The sequence below is a fragment of the Pseudopipra pipra genome, chromosome 13, assembly GCF_036250125.1.
Source record: "Pseudopipra pipra isolate bDixPip1 chromosome 13, bDixPip1.hap1, whole genome shotgun sequence".
In the NCBI taxonomy this organism is placed as follows: domain Eukaryota; kingdom Metazoa; phylum Chordata; class Aves; order Passeriformes; family Pipridae; genus Pseudopipra; species Pseudopipra pipra.
Window position 1 is genome coordinate 3,065,391 of NC_087561.1, and position 15,107 is coordinate 3,080,497.

At 54.3% G+C, this 15,107-nt stretch overlaps 1 protein-coding gene across 10 annotated transcripts in view; it reads right to left on the reverse strand.

The window, feature by feature from the left end:
• DLG3 (discs large MAGUK scaffold protein 3) overlaps window positions 1-15,107 on the reverse strand; it is a 77,471-nt gene that overhangs the window by 33,896 nt on the left and 28,468 nt on the right. For 7 of the 10 annotated variants that reach the window (XM_064669697.1, XM_064669694.1, XM_064669693.1 and 4 more), the window contains one exon: window positions 4,127-4,180. The exons of the other annotated variants lie outside the window; for them this stretch is intronic. In XM_064669697.1, the coding sequence (XP_064525767.1) occupies window positions 4,127-4,180 (54 nt within the window). The remainder of the gene's footprint in view (window positions 1-4,126; window positions 4,181-15,107) is intronic. 10 annotated transcript variants of the gene reach the window in all.

Sequence of the window (15,107 nt, forward strand, 5' to 3'; positions counted from 1 at the left end):
TGGAGAGTCAGGATTTGGGGGTGGGTTTTCTGGTTCTTTTCTTTTGGCTTTTTTTTTTTGGAGGGTGGTGGTGGTGGCGTTCGCTTGTTTTTTAAATAAAAAAGAAGGCCAAATTTAGAAGACTAAGATGGGGTTCCTCAAATGCAACCTGAATAGCCCACCAGGCTGCAGGAGAAAATAACCTGCAGGAAGGGTGACACTGCCCACAGCCCCTTTTGGAGCAGGATCTAGCCCATACCCTGTGGTTAGGGATGCCATGGGGACAGGCACTGGGACCTGCTGGTGGAACAGATGTGTATCAACATAATGAAGAGAGTCCAAAGGCTGGAGAGCCAGCCCTTGGTGGTGCCAGGCAGACCTGGGTGTGGAGGGCACCTGGCGATGCCCCACGCCCGCTCCAGAAAGAGGAAAGGGGAGCAGCAGGAGCAATGGGCATGTCCCTGCTGGCACGGGCACCGACATTGCTGGCGAGGGAGAGCTCTCCCTGCCTGCACATGGCAGGGGGCCCAGGGAAAATAGGTCAAGAGCTCCCTCCCTTCACCTCCCTGCATCCACATGTCCTGCCGCAGCACTGAGACCTACTGACTTGCTTCCAGCTAACCCCTGGCTTCAACCCCTGGTGTGCATTGCCCACGGTGTTGGCCTTGTGCACAGAGTATATAAATGCCCTAAATGCCCTACTTCTGGTCAGCCTTTTGCCAGAGGGCCGTGAGGACCAACCTGCTGAGCCTGGGCAGAGGGAAGGGGTTTGCAGTGTGACAGCCCCATCAACAGCTGGGAGGACTGTGCAGCCACACTGTCTGCAGGAACTGGCAGTAGGATGTGCTGCTGCCAGCACTTGGGACCAAAGCATGAGAGTGGCAGTTTAGTTTTGATTTTTTTTCTGTTTTTTTCAGGCTTACAAGCAAGTTTGCCCTGCTCAATGGCCATCTCTGCTGTCTCCCACCCTGCAGAGACCACAGCTGGGGACCCCAACAGCAGAATCAGCACTGCTGACTGCCCGCACAAGAAGGCTGCCTCTGTGTTAATTGGTGGCAGAGCCTTGGGCTCCTGTGGTGCTCGTGGGCTGGGATCAGGCCTGGGAAGCACTTTGCTTCCTCACACCTGGCTTTTAGAAACTGAGGAGGTGATGGCACCTCACTGCTTGGCTCCAAGGACCCAGACTCTGAAACCATCAACTCCTCAAGGGCTTTGGAGTGACCTTCCCTGCTCACTTTGGGACTGCCTGGAAGCAAGAAGTTGTTTCAGCTTTAGACAGGCTGCTCTGAAATGCAGAGACCCCATCTGCCATGGGAACTCTGTTTCCGATTCTCCATCTCCCTGCTATGGACCTGCTGGGCAAAATACAGGGTGGAAACTGTGAGCAATGACCTTGGGGCTTGTGTGGGTGATCTCCCCAGGCACCCATCCTTATCCTTCAAAGGATGCTTTTAATACTGCAGGCATTTTATAATGGTTTATTTGTGTTTTTACACTGTGGGGGTGCTGGGTTTTGTACAAGCCACAGGCAACAGAGCTGAGCCCCAGCCACTCCAGTGCTACGGTGCTGCTGGTGCTCTTGGGGCTGGAAGTGGGTGGACAGGGACATTGAAATGCAGAACAGACTTCTTGATAAACAGTCGGGGCCAAATCCAGCCCAGCAGCTATTCCAATGCAATCAATGGAGCTAGAACAGGAAGGAACTAGACTACATCCATCTGTTTATCATTACAGAAAGCATTGAATAGTTAAGTAATTAAAGACTGGAAGATGTGACTTTAACCCTTCCAAATACACCCGGTACCAACAGGCTTCAGCTTTTGGGTTTGTGAAAAAACACGCTCACTGATTTGGCATTTTGGATTTTGCAGCAAGCTCCTGGTGTGGCTCCTTTGCTGACCTTATAAACTGCTGAGGTTTTGAGGGGGTGTTTTCTCTGGAGCCTGAGGAATCCAGCACTCCAGAGAAGGAAAAGATGGAGCAGGGCTCGTTTCTCTCCTGGTATAACATGAAGTAGGAGGCAAGAGGGTTTCCAGGCTGGAGACTGAAAGGAATCAAAGTGAGGTGTCTCCCCTGCCCTGGGCACAGGCTCCTCCAGGCACCCCAGGCACACACCTGGGTACAGAGCTGGTGGTCCCCACTCTGCCCAGAAAATGACAGCCACAATCTGCTGGCCTTTTGGCCCCTGCAGGACAGTCCCTCCTGGCATGTGCTGCTGAGGATGGATGGATGGGATCAGTGACTGCCATCCCCAGGGTGATGCTGATGCCTGTCAGGGCTGCAGACCACCCCCTGAAACACGGCCAAACCCACCCTAGGGGCTGCAGGAAGGGAGCTCCCATCCAGCACAGCAAGAAAGAGCTGCAGCAGGAAGAAGGCATGGACAGGAATATGGAGGTGGAGGGAGAGGGAAGGATATGAATTAATGAGCTGGACTAGAGGGAGGCAGTCAGGAGGGCAGGAAAGTGGAGTCCACTGCCGTGGAAGGAGGTGTCTGCTGCCCCGCAGGTGGGCACCCTGCTGCTGGCTTCTGCAGGGCTTGGGAACCTGCCTGGGGTGACAGAGCCTGTCCTTGGCCCTTGGGCTCACCTCTCACTGCCCTTGGGCACACAGGCAGGGAGGAGGGACTGGCACTGGTGAGGGATGCGGTGCTGGTGCCTGCAATGGGAACAGGCAATGTTCCTCCAATGTTTTGTACTGAGGGAGGGTACAAAAACAGATGTGAAAGCAGACTTTCCATTCAGGAGTACCTCCCTGCCCTGCTCACAGCACACCCCTCACTTGCTTTGTGGTGTGTCCCTCCCCTCCAGGAGACATCGCCCTTTTTCCAGTTCCCTGTAGAACAGGATCAGAACAGGTGAGTGCAGACAGGAGGCTGCAACATGGCCCTGTCCTGCAGCCAGGGAGCCCAGCACACTGAGAGAACCTCTGACCCACAAACACTCTGTCTTGCCATGCCTTTGGGGATGGTAACCCTTGGGGACAACAAATCTCTTCTGCCACATTCATACAAGGCTGTGGGACCCGGGGCCTCCACGCTGAGAGATGCACCATTGCCTTCCTTCCCAGTGCCTGGTGGCTTCAATTCAGGCATAATTAAATCACACAGCCAGGGTTGTAGAGGTCTGAGCCAGGCCTCCCTTCCTTTCTGTAGCCCTGCCCAACCAGCCCAGCACAGCTCTAATTTGTGCTGACCCCACCACAGGCTGTGGGCTGAGATCTGCAGTTCTCTACAAGGAAGATTCAATCCCCAGAAGTCACCTGCAGCCCTCTACCATGACTCCAAAGACAAACCCACCCCAGCTCTGAGTCCTGGTGCCTCTTCATTAATGTGGAAGGCAGCTGAAGTTTCATGTACCAGAAGAAAACCAGATGCAAAGCATCCAGCCCTGTCAAGCTGTTAACTGGGCTCCCTTTGGGCAAATGAAAAGGGGAGCACCCCACAAGTGTGGAGCCAGTGCTGCTGGCCAGAAACCCCTGCTGGCCACCCTCCTTCCTCCATCCCCCCAGCATGAATGATTTCCAAATGTTCTAGGAAGGGATGCAACAGTGTGCAAACCCTGCAACAAACTGAGAAAGATTATCTTTACACTATGCCAAGAGTGCCAAATGCACTGTGGCTGCAAACACAGGCACCAAGCACTGCTCAGCTGCTGGCAGCCTTCATTGGGAGAGGAGCAGCATCTGATGGGTCCTGTTTCCCTGAAGACTGGTGAGTGTGATGCCAGAAAGCACCCAGAGAGCCCTGCCTCCCTCCTGAGGGGCCAGGGCTGCCTAAGGAGGCTGAGGCAGTGCGGGAAGGTAAGAGATGCCTCAGCAGAGCCTCCCAGCCAACCTGCATGGGAGGTGGAGTAAATGACTGTATGATTAACCCTGAATGCACCCAGCCCAGCAGTTCCTCTGCCAAGGCCTTCTGCCTTGTACCCTCGGTGTGCTTGGAGTCTCCAGCATCGTTTGCTGCCAGCCCTGGTTCTGCACAGTGTCACCCAGCGAGGTTTGGGATGTGCTGTGGGGATGTGATGCAGGTATCAGGCTCCTCTGCCGCCTCACCAGGGCCCCCTTGGGCTGGAAAAGTCTTTCCTGCATTGCTGAGCAGGGCAAATGCACCACTTGATCAAAGGAAGCAAAACGAAACCGGGAGACTTACAGAGAGCCCTTGTTCCAGCGAGTCTGTGTTCACGATAATGGGAGCGGGGTTGGCCTGTGAGGAGACAAAAGTGGGATGTCACCAAGCTGAGCAATGAACCCAGCCCTTCGTGGTGCTCTGCCTCTCCCCTGGCCATGCCAGCACAGGCAATCCAGGCCAGGTAGCAGAGAGGAAGGGCTCTCAGCACTCCTTCAGGTGCCTGGGAGCCCTGGGGCAGGAGCAGGGTCACAGCATGGCTCTGGGCATTGGTCCCCTCCTCAGGCCTGGTGTGTCCCAAAGACCCCATGGCCTTGGCTGCTGGGAAGGAGGCAGTGGAGACTAGAAACTCTCCCAGCCTTGTGCCAGAATCCCACCAGAACCAAAATTTACTTAAAATTCACACTACCAAGGGGATAGGAAGCAGGAGGAGTAGGGAAAAAAGTCCTTCTGAGAGAGGGATATATTGCCAGCAGGTCAGACCTTCAAGCACCTTCCAACAGCTGCTGCCCCCTTCAAAGCACAGGGACACCATGTCCTGGGAGAGATGACAGCATTTGGTCCTTCATCCTCCTCAGTCCTGGGGAAAACCCTCTGCTTGGCAGCCTTGGCTCATCTCCCACAGCACCACACACATCCCCCTCTCTTGTAGGGCTCCCTATGAACTTCTCTCCAGACCCCTCCTCCTGGGCTGCCCTCTGCCTCTCGGCTCGCTGCACATCGCAGAACAGACGCTCACAGAGGGCAGCTCGGGCAGGAGAGGGCAGGGCGGCAGCTCGGGTCTCCTGGGAGAAAGGGGACTGGGGAAGCTGCAGCGCCTGCGGCCGGAGGGATGGGGGCGGCCAGAGGAGGGACGGGAGGGGACGGCCGGAGATCGGGGACGTGGTGGCCGGAGGAGGGACGGGACGGGAGGGGATGGGATGGCCGGAGATCAGGGACGGGGGCGGCCAGAGGAGGGACGGGAGAGGACGGCCGGAGATCGGGGACATGGTGGCCGGAGGAGGGACGGGACGGGATGGCCAAAGTGGCCGGAGGGACAGGACGGGACGGCCGAGATCCAGGACGGGGGCGGCCGGAGGAGGACCAAGGGTGGCCGGAGGGACGAGACGGGACGGCACGGAGGAGGGCACGGCTGGAGAGCCGCGGTGGCTGGAGGAGGGGGGTGACTGGAGGGTCGGGATGGGGGGGCTGAAGGAGAGACAGAACGGCCGGAGATCAGGGACGAGGTCGGCCGGAGGAGGGACAGGAGTGACCGGAGGGACGGCACGGGACGGGGGGGCGACTGTAGGGCCAGGCTGGTGGGCCGGAGGGAGGGGGGCGGTTGGAGGGGGCGGCCGGGCCCCTCTCGCCGCCCGCGGGGTCCCGCCCGCCGGAGCTGTCCAGCGCCGCCGGCTGCTGAAGGCGCGGGGCTCCGCGGAGCCGCAGCCCCTGCCCCCGAGCGAGGGGCGAGGCAGCTGGGGAGGCGTTTGTCTCTGACAGGGAGCGTGAGGGAGGATCGGCCAAAAGCGAGAAACTCAAAATCTCCCAAAGCTGACGTTCCTCGCCGGCACGCAACGGAGAGTGGTGGGAAATCTGGAAGGTCAGGCGTGAGTCGGGACTCGCCACATCATCCCAAGGCTCGTGAGGAGAACAACAGCCAGAGTGAGACACGCAAAGAGATGCGAGCTACAAGGGGAGGTGAAGTGAACCGTCTGCCTTAGGGCATCAGGAACATCAGAGTCAGGAGCCAGCGAGTCAAGGTGTGGGTTAGTGCAGCAATTAACAGGGGTGTTGGACTGCGCAGCCCAAAGGCCTCTGTGAGTCCGGGATATTTTCACAGGAGCTGGCTACCTCCTCATTGCCCTCCTCTGCATTTACCCATCCCCATCCCTGACTGAGACCAGCCTCCTCACATAATCCAGCACAACAGTCCCTTCTATCTCTTGTTTCAGTTGATCGTATTTCTAGACTATTCACTCTCCTCAATCCATAGGTGGGAGAGTTAAGGGTCAACCAGGCTGTGTTTTAAATCCTGCCCTGAAAGGTTCTGCTCTCATATAGATGGAGCAGGAGGTAGTTAATTTGATTTATTCAGATGCTTTCTGATCTTTCCTGCAGCTGTAACTATTGGTTACAAAATCATAGTTTTTATGGCAATTAAATCTCTAACTCAGCCAAACATGACCACTTCCAAGCACTGCTGCCAAACCCCTCCTCCACACATAAGAGAATCACAATTTTCAGGTTCAGTGTCTTGGGATCTCCAAGGCCCAGAAGCAATGTTAAACTGGGAATATCCCCTCTCTGGCAGTATACAGCCCTTGTATTTAATCCAGATAATTTGTGAGATAGAATATATTAAACCTGGCACGGGCTTTTATTAGTCCCAAGTGCAATTCTAGGAAGGGATTCCACATTTTAAGGCAAAAAGCAGCTCTTCTACTGCCAGCAATTAACAAACGGTGGCACATCAATGTTCGAGCATCCAGAGGCCAGCTCTTATTAGATGAGCTTCCAGGAAGGATGCAGAAGAGGCAGCCTAAATGAATGCAGCCCATCACGTGCCCCGTGATTTATAACAAGAATTCAGCTCCACAAATGAGGCTTTGGATGCCTCCCAGGGAGAAGTGCTGTGTATCATATTGTTACAGAGGCTTTTGCAGGTCCAGCCCAAGTCCTCCACTGAGCCCCACTGCTCTCTTTGTTGAATTAATAATAGCCCAAAAATCGCACATCACATTGCCTCTCTCACACAGTGGTGAGCCCTAAGGACATATTTTGTTTAGCCTGCTCCCTGCGCACTGAGCATCCTTCGCAGCCATTCCACACTAGTGATTTTTTACATCTCAAAATACTGCTAGGAGCACAATTTCCCACTCAGGCTCCAGATGGGACCCAGGAGATACCGAATGTGAGTGGCTGCTCTAAAATGAAGTCACACGTGGTCAGGAAGAGCTCAGACCAGGAAATCTCCATTTGCCTCCTGCAGCTGGCTATTCCACCTACTACAAGAAAGGTGTTCGGACATTAGTTCTGACTTCCACTTGCAAACATTCCAACATTTGCACCTTGCCAGTTCCACTGAAGAGTCAGACAAGACCTAAGACTAAGAAATAAGCAGAGAACCTGACAATAAAAAGCTTCTGCCTCCCTCCGCCAGGCAGCAGATGTACCGAGCAGCTCTGCTAGCCAGGGGAGGAGAGAGAGCCTCATAATTTTTTGCTGGGCAGCAGGAACGTGCTGGTGAATTAACCATGCCCTCAATTCTATAGGGAATGGTAAGTAATTTATGCCCTAAGGAGCAGGGGGCTGCTGCATGCAGCGAGGAGAGGGAACAGGGCTGGGCGTTCAGATCACATTCAATGGGGGCTGTCAGATCTCTTCCATCTAAACCCCTTCATCACACGATTATTTACCATGCCCTGTTTGTGCTGGGGGGATTTACAAACGGAAAGAGAAGAGGTCCAAACCCTGCAGTGCTCACTCCATGGCAGCAGGATCACCAAACCCAACGGAGCTGGAGGTGCCTGGAACTCCCTCCATCAGACAGAGGCACAAGGGGCTGCACAGATCCTGGGTCTCAGGGGATGGAGGCTGCGGGGACTCGAGGACCTTGGGGAATGAGTGGGGTCACTGCACAGATGCACATGCAGGGCAGAGAGATTGATCTAGGCACAAAGCCAGCGAGGCAGAGGACAGCTGTTGGGAAAATCTGGGCAGCAACAGGAGTCAAGGGGAACAGGGGTGAAGGGGGATGAAGTTTGAAGGTCAGGATTCAAGAGCTTTCTGGTCTCACAGGCGCTGACAGAAGCAGAGCCTTGCAATCACCGAGCTCTACACAACAGTCCTGGTGGCAGTCACAGCCCAGGTGCTGATGGAGGGAGCAGCAACCTGCTCCATGCAGTCCCCAGCAAGGGGCTGGCTCCCTGCAGAGGCCCTGGAAGAGCCTTGAGCCCTTTTGGGGCAGCTGCCTCTGTGGTTAAAGCCAGGAGGAAGCTGTGGGTCTGCACGCAGGGCAGAAGGGATGTCTCCCGCCCCACAGGCTTGAGCAATACCACTGCAGCCTTTCAGAAACATCTTTAGTTATCCCCTCTGGGTGGTCATCTGAGAGGGATTGCTGCCCTGTGGGCTGTATTTCCAATGGGTGACTGGTTTTGGCAGCTCAGGGGCACTAGCACAGTCACCTGGGGTCAGCCAAGCCCCAAATGTCTATAGGTATCACCCTTCACCTCAGTTTCCGTTGCTGCTGTCTGCTGGGACAAAGGTAGGAATTGCAAAACATGATGATTTTTGAAAACTTTCAAGCCAAAGGAAAGCTGCAATTACATGCAAATGGAGGAGGTCCACTGGCCTGCTGCTGAGCACTGAGTCCTGCCCTGTGGCATTTCCCCAGGGACTGCTCTCAGAGCTGGCACACAGGAGCTGAGCAGGGAGACTCTGAACTGAAAGTTCAAGATAATCTCTCCAGAACTGAAATTCCAAAGCTTTGCCATAGCTTCACATCCTCCACAGAGCCATCATGGGGGGCCAGCCCACAGAGGTCAGGAATTACGTGTCTCCTCCAGGCAAAATACATGTGCTACAGATGTCCCAGGCCAACAGCAACTGGATAGTGCCCACGTATAAACCCATTTCCACCTTAACCAGCAACAGAACTCAAACAGGAGCCACCACAGCTTACAAAATCCAGGCCTAACACACAGAGCTGGTCTCTGCTGGAGGCTGGTGTGCCCAGTGTGTTATGCAGGAAGGAATGTGCAGGACAGAGTGACTATTTGTGACACTGGGCTAGTGCATGAGAAGCAAAGTACTAACTTAACTCCTTTATTTCTGCAAATTCCCCAGATTGGATTAGACTGAAAAGTCAATCTGTCTTTTAATACGCTTTCTTTCATACCGTCTGAGGTATAACAGTAGCACTCAGAAGGAAATGGCTCTGGAGATAAGTGAAATTCAGTCTTTACATCCTTTTAAAAGCTCTCAGGGGCAAAGGCCACAAGTGGGGAGATGCCCAACAGAAGCATCTAATCAGGGTGGACACTGAGCTGCTTGTAGTACAGCTCCATCTGCTTCGATTTCTTTTTTAAGAGTGTTAAACCATAGAGAAAGCTGTGTATTTACAGCTCTGGAAGCAGCTGCTGTGTCTCAGGACCCCACCGTGCTGAGTGCTAGCTGTGAACGTGCAGGTACCAGCCCTGGGATGCCGAGGAGTGGTGTGATGCTGCTGCAGCAGCAGGGTCGGCTGCAGGATGCCTGGGCACCAACAGGCTCCTGCTGCTGTGGGGAGCAGGTTTGCACCAAGATAATGAATTAATTTCACAGGAACAAGCTCAGGTCCTGCCAGCACAGCACACACAGGGAGCCCGTGCTCGGCGGCGCTCACCCTGATGAGCATTGACACGCTCATCTGCTTCGTGCCAGACTTCCCTGCCCTTCGCACACACGCTGGTTTTCCCAATGCTGAGACCACCTCCTGCACCAACCTAAAGCCCCACACGGAGCTCCCAACACATCTGAGCAACCTGGAGGTATGTCTGAGGTCAATGCTGGACAGAAATCCACCCTGAGGCTCCCTGTGCCTGAGGCAAGGGAGGGGATGAGTCCCAGCTCTGCTCCTGCCAGAGGGCAGGTGCATGGAGCAGAGAGATACTGGCACGATCTCTCCAGGCTGCTCTTGGACCCTCAAAGACCCCCTTGGCTTTCACCTGGCTGTGCCCAGGGAAGCCACCTCGCAGACTTTCTGTCAAAAAGCAATGCATGGCACATCCCTTCCCAGACTGAAGCCTGGCTCCCAGTCGGCCCCTGAGATGTAGGGCTTTTCCTACATCTCAAAAACCAAATCCATGCTTTGACCTTTCTATCCCTTCCCTTCTCAAGGGGAGAGGTACCACACTGCTGCCCGGGCTGGTCCCATTCTCATGCATCCCTGTGCTCATCTCTCTTTGTTTTCATGGGCTTTACATGGTGGCCAGAGCTGAGGGTGCCTGGGAGATTCAGGGGGCTGCAGAGCCCTGAGGGAGAGCTGATCCCTCAGGGTTCCCAGAGACTGGGAGAGGGAAAGGGAGCAAAAGAAAACCAGAAACTTCTGGAGGCTGAAGAATTTCTTGGCCAGAGATGAGTCTCCCTTCGCTTTAACTGGGCTGGATAAAGTAAGTCTCTCTGCACTTTTTCTTACCCCTGGCAAGAGCAACTTTCTGGCTGACATGGCTTGGGCAGGGGCAAGCACACATGACCTGACAGCATGCCTGCATGAAGGGGAGCAACAGGCTGAGCCTGGCCCTGCCCTCCTTCTGCACAGCTCAAAATGTGGCATCAACCATGTAGGAAATGATGATGGGGCTGACTGTGGAGCTTGTGGGTGCCCAGAACCCTCTGTGTCACTCCCCTCTACCGTGGCACCAGCTGCTGCCCATGTCCCTGTGCTCGGCTCCCAGCCAGCGTGGGTGGTCTGCAAGCAAGATCAGCCCTCCTCTCCAGGCTGCCTCTGGGAGACATCTGAGCTGGGACGTTTTTGGTGGCACGAGCAAACTCTGGGGCTGTGGCAGCAGAGTCCCTGCCCCGTGGCTGCACCTTGGCAGGGGCTCAAAGCATCCCAGCCATCCGGAAACGGGGAATGGGGGACTTGAAAGGTCCCTGGTCACAAGGATCTTTGGCAAAGCCACTGAAGTGCCCAAAGTGTAATGCGAACACAAGCAGCTACTGAGGGTTTAATCTTTGTTTTAGTGCCTTCTTTTTTTTTTTTTTTTTTTTTTTAAAAAAAAGAGTAAGCTTAAATAGGGACTGGAAAAAGCCTTCACTCAGCAGAGAAGGAAGAAAGCTTCCCAAACAGAAGCTCTGTGGAGTCTCAGTTTCCATTTAGAAACCATTAAGGCCAGCGTGTTCATACTTGAAAGTTAGACATCCTGTTCCAGGCTCAGCCCTCTAAAATAAGTGACCCAATTTGCAGAGGTGCTGGGCTTCAGTAGCTTCCCTCTGACCTGGCGGTACCAAATAAAATTGACTTGATTCCTTTTTTCACAGGAAGAGTTGTTATTCTCTGGAAGAGCCAAATGCTTTTATCTTCCTCTCAGCAAAATACATATGTATAGGGGAAAAAAGAGTGAATAAGGGACAGTGATTATATAAAGATTTCTTTGGTTCCTGGAATTCAAATGTCCTGTTCTCTTCAGTAAGTTCCAGCACACACCTAGTTAACAAGTGTGTGTGCTGGAAAGAAACATGCTTCTGTGGGAAAAAAACAAACCAAGATCCACTAGCAGAGCTTCAATCTAAATTCCAGTTAATACAAAGGTGACAAGAAGGTATCTAGGGCCTGGTCTGGTGTGCTCTGAAGCACCACATGTTCCCAAAAATAATTACACCCTCTGAGCAGTTCTTCAGCAAGCCCCATCCAAGTGAGCTCTGCAGACTAAACTGTGAAGTTCATTTCAGATTCAGGTATTCTAAACTTGTTAAATGCTGTATTAAAAGTTTTCATCTCCAAGTCCCTGATACATGCTCATAGCATATTGCTGGATTTGCAACGAGGGCCCTTGAGGGCTCCCTACATCATCCCGTCTTTGCATGTGCTAAAACCAGCTGCGAGCATTAACACAGCCCACTGCACCCACTGCGCTGGCACAACCTCACAGCAAGGGCTACACCCATTCCTGAATCACAACTGCAGTGCTGAGCCACAGGCGCTGTCCCTCCTGCCATCACCTGGGGTTTGGGGCGGCAGGCAGAGCCCCCACCCCCCAACCACACGGAGGTCCTCGTGCCCCAGCACAGACCAGTGCAGGACCTGCTGCCTCCTGGGACTCAGAGACCAGGGTCCCCTTGGAGAGCATCCTGCACGGAGCTGTACGCAGCGGGTGCCCGGCAAACAGCCACAGCCCTGATTATGGCCTGATTAGTCTTAATGACTTCCTCCCTCTAAACGAGCATTCACAGCTATGGAAGGAGCGGAAGCTTCTCTCCTCCCATAATAGCACACGATGTGCTGAGGGGCTTACCCAAAAACAGCAACCCTCCAGGGACAGTGACAGTTTTTGCTTCACTTCCACCTCTCACCCTCCTCCACACCCAGGGTACTTGGACTGGACCTCTGGTATGGCCATCCCCTGGGTTTCCCTCTCATACAACCCCCCATGGGACCCTCCACCCTTGAGTACACCCTGAGGATGGCCAGTAGATCCCAGCTCAATCCCTGGCACTGGCCAGGACTGGGCTCAGGCAGGTCCCAGTCGTGTAATGCCCAAAATCATAGTGGAAGAGCCAGGTAGAAAGTGCAGCCATGGAGGCACGGGACATCCCTCCAGCAAGGATGACAGCAGATGCTACTATGGTGGAAGCTGAAGGCCTTCCAGCCACCCCCAGGTTCTTCATGAGGAGAACTTCCTCCACGTGGCACATATCCCTGCTGAAACCTGCCCGTGCTCGGCCCTGGATGCCTCACCAATCCACTCCCCACCTTTTCTTCCTCCTCCTTCTCCAGCAGTGTGGCAGGGCCACATCCTCCCATTTTTGGCAAGTACCTTCCTCTTTTTCCACATGTTGCATTGATGGGGTATCTCCCACCTATGTGGCTTCAGATGCTGCCTTTGCAGCAGCAGCAGCTACATCTCTACTACAGCCAGTTCGAACACCAGCCCCAACACCTCTCCCTGTGATGTTCTGGGGGTCCCTCCAGCAGCTCAACACCCCAAAACCAGCAGCAGGGTGCAGCCCTAGGGCCGTGGTCTGTGCATCTGGGCTGGCTGGCAGGCAGCAGTTGGTAACCCAGCTGGAGAGGAGCTAAACTCAGTCCTTCAACTCACTTCTCTAATTCCAATGTTATCCCTCGCTGTATTAATGGGATAGTCAACAAGAAAAGTGCACAGCCCCTGTCCAAGGGATTCACATGCTCAAAGAAAGGTGGAAAAGTCTTATAGGTGAATAAATAAACTAAGGAGACAAATGTCCTCAGCTGTCCACTCCTAAATGAACTCGATATGTTTTGTGAAGGAGCACTGAGAACATCTGACCTTCCTCAGCTCAGTCCAGGGCGGCAGCAGGAGATGGGATGCTCCAGGATGGGTGAGGGGAACTGGCTCACTCATCATCTGTGTGTTAAAGCATGTTTCCCCAGGAGAGGCACAGGGAAGGGGGAATGACCTTATAAAGCATTATCCAGGCCTTGATTCCAGATGGAGGGCAGGACAGGAACACCAAGACCATCACAAACATCAGCTGCTTCCCAGGTCCGTGGGGCAAGAGGCCAAGGGTGGGTGCAAGGCTGGGTTTGGGGGAAGGAGAGCAGCTCAGTACCTGGTTATAGCAACTCAACTGGGTGATGACGGCAGGATCACCAGATGGAGATGCCCAAGAAGCAAGCTGAGAGGTGAAATCAGATGGAGGGGGATATATTAGGAACAGACACGCAGATTTACACATCGTCAGTGAGGAGGTGACAAACAGGTCTTCAGAAGGGGAATCAAACTCTCACGAGGGAGTGGAGTGTGATGAGGAGTGTCGGAGAGGGAAGACTCTCTGGGACTCCGGCTGGCGGGAGGATGTGCTAGAAGAGATTCTGGAGGTGGAAGGAGGACAGGGGGACCACCAGTGACCACAGAGCAGAGGCTGAGGAGGTGGATGGGGTTGGGATCAGATGAGCACTGTGTTCAGCAACGGAGCCAGACGCGAAGGGCAAGTTTCACTACAGTTGCATCTACATTTAGGTTGCCAAAAATACCTTTCACAGATTGGCTGTCTTTAATTAAAAGGATGTCTCCTGTGCTCCTGGCACGTTACAGAACTCCTCCTGCCATGCAGGGCTCTGTGTGGAAGCTCTGCGGGGTGGCTTTCCTGTGGGACAGCTCTTCTTCTCCTGCATCCTCCCGTGTCCTGCCAATGCAGGGCAGCTCAGGCAGCTGTGCTCCCCTGAAATGCCCCTCCACGGTGCAGGCACAGAGCAAAGAAGGAAAACTTCACCCCCTTCCTGTTTTGGCTTCTCTCCTTCCCTCCAAACACGGAGAACGCCTTCCTCCTCTCTCCTCCTCCACGTTTCAGTGCAAAGATTTAGCTAATTTCTTCTATGAATAGCACAGGAGTAGCCATAGCAACATCACCCTGCCAACCTCACCACCTCCACTGCCTCCGTGTCCCCGGCACCCTGTTCCTCTCACCCTCCCTCGCACCTCCCCAGGGAACATCTGGGGCTTCAGCCATTTCCCACAAAACAACCTGCATTTGGCTTCCCGCCTGCCCTCTTGGTGCTCTCCCTCCTTCCTTCCAGCCATACCTGCTCATCACTCAGAATTCAAGTCTGAACCCCCATGGCTTCTCCAAGGCTCTTTCCCCTCTGCCACCCAGGCCCCAAGAGATGGGAGACCCAAATCCAACAGCACCCAAGGGCTCAGCGAGGGCTGGCACTCCTGTCAAGAAGTGCTGCCCTGTGCCCACCTAGTGCAGGTAATTTCCCAGGGCATGGGAGGAACGTAACAAGCAATGTTTGTGCATCGAAACCCACCAGGGAACATCAGTGAAACACTCGCTGCCAAAGACAGACAGGGAGGACCTGTCCCACTCCTCCACCTGCCTGGCCATGGAGTGCCTCTGACAGGGGTGGGAGCCACACTAGCCTGGCATGCTCCGGGCACTTGGGGGTGGTAAGAGACTCATTGTAATGCTGCTCTAACTCCCCTCTGCATCCTCCTGACCCCCCAAGAGGGAGAAAGGGACCACAGAGAGAGGGGGCAGCAGGACTTCACATTTCTGGCCAAGAAGGGCCAGCAAACGTGGGGCAGCCCTGGGGGCAGAGGGCACTTCCCAGCCACATGCCAGGGAACTGCACTGCCCTTGGCCCCTTCTCCAGACACCCCAAATGCACATGAATACACTGGTGAGACTCTTGGGATTCTCATGGGGGACCTCATTCTGGTCACTATGCCCGGCACCAGGGACCTTGGAGTGAACTAAGACACAGAGCTGGACATTCCCTGAGGAAGGGAAAAGCACTGGTCACTTCCAGGCCCTCAGCACACAGAGCAGTGCAAGAGAAGGGGCT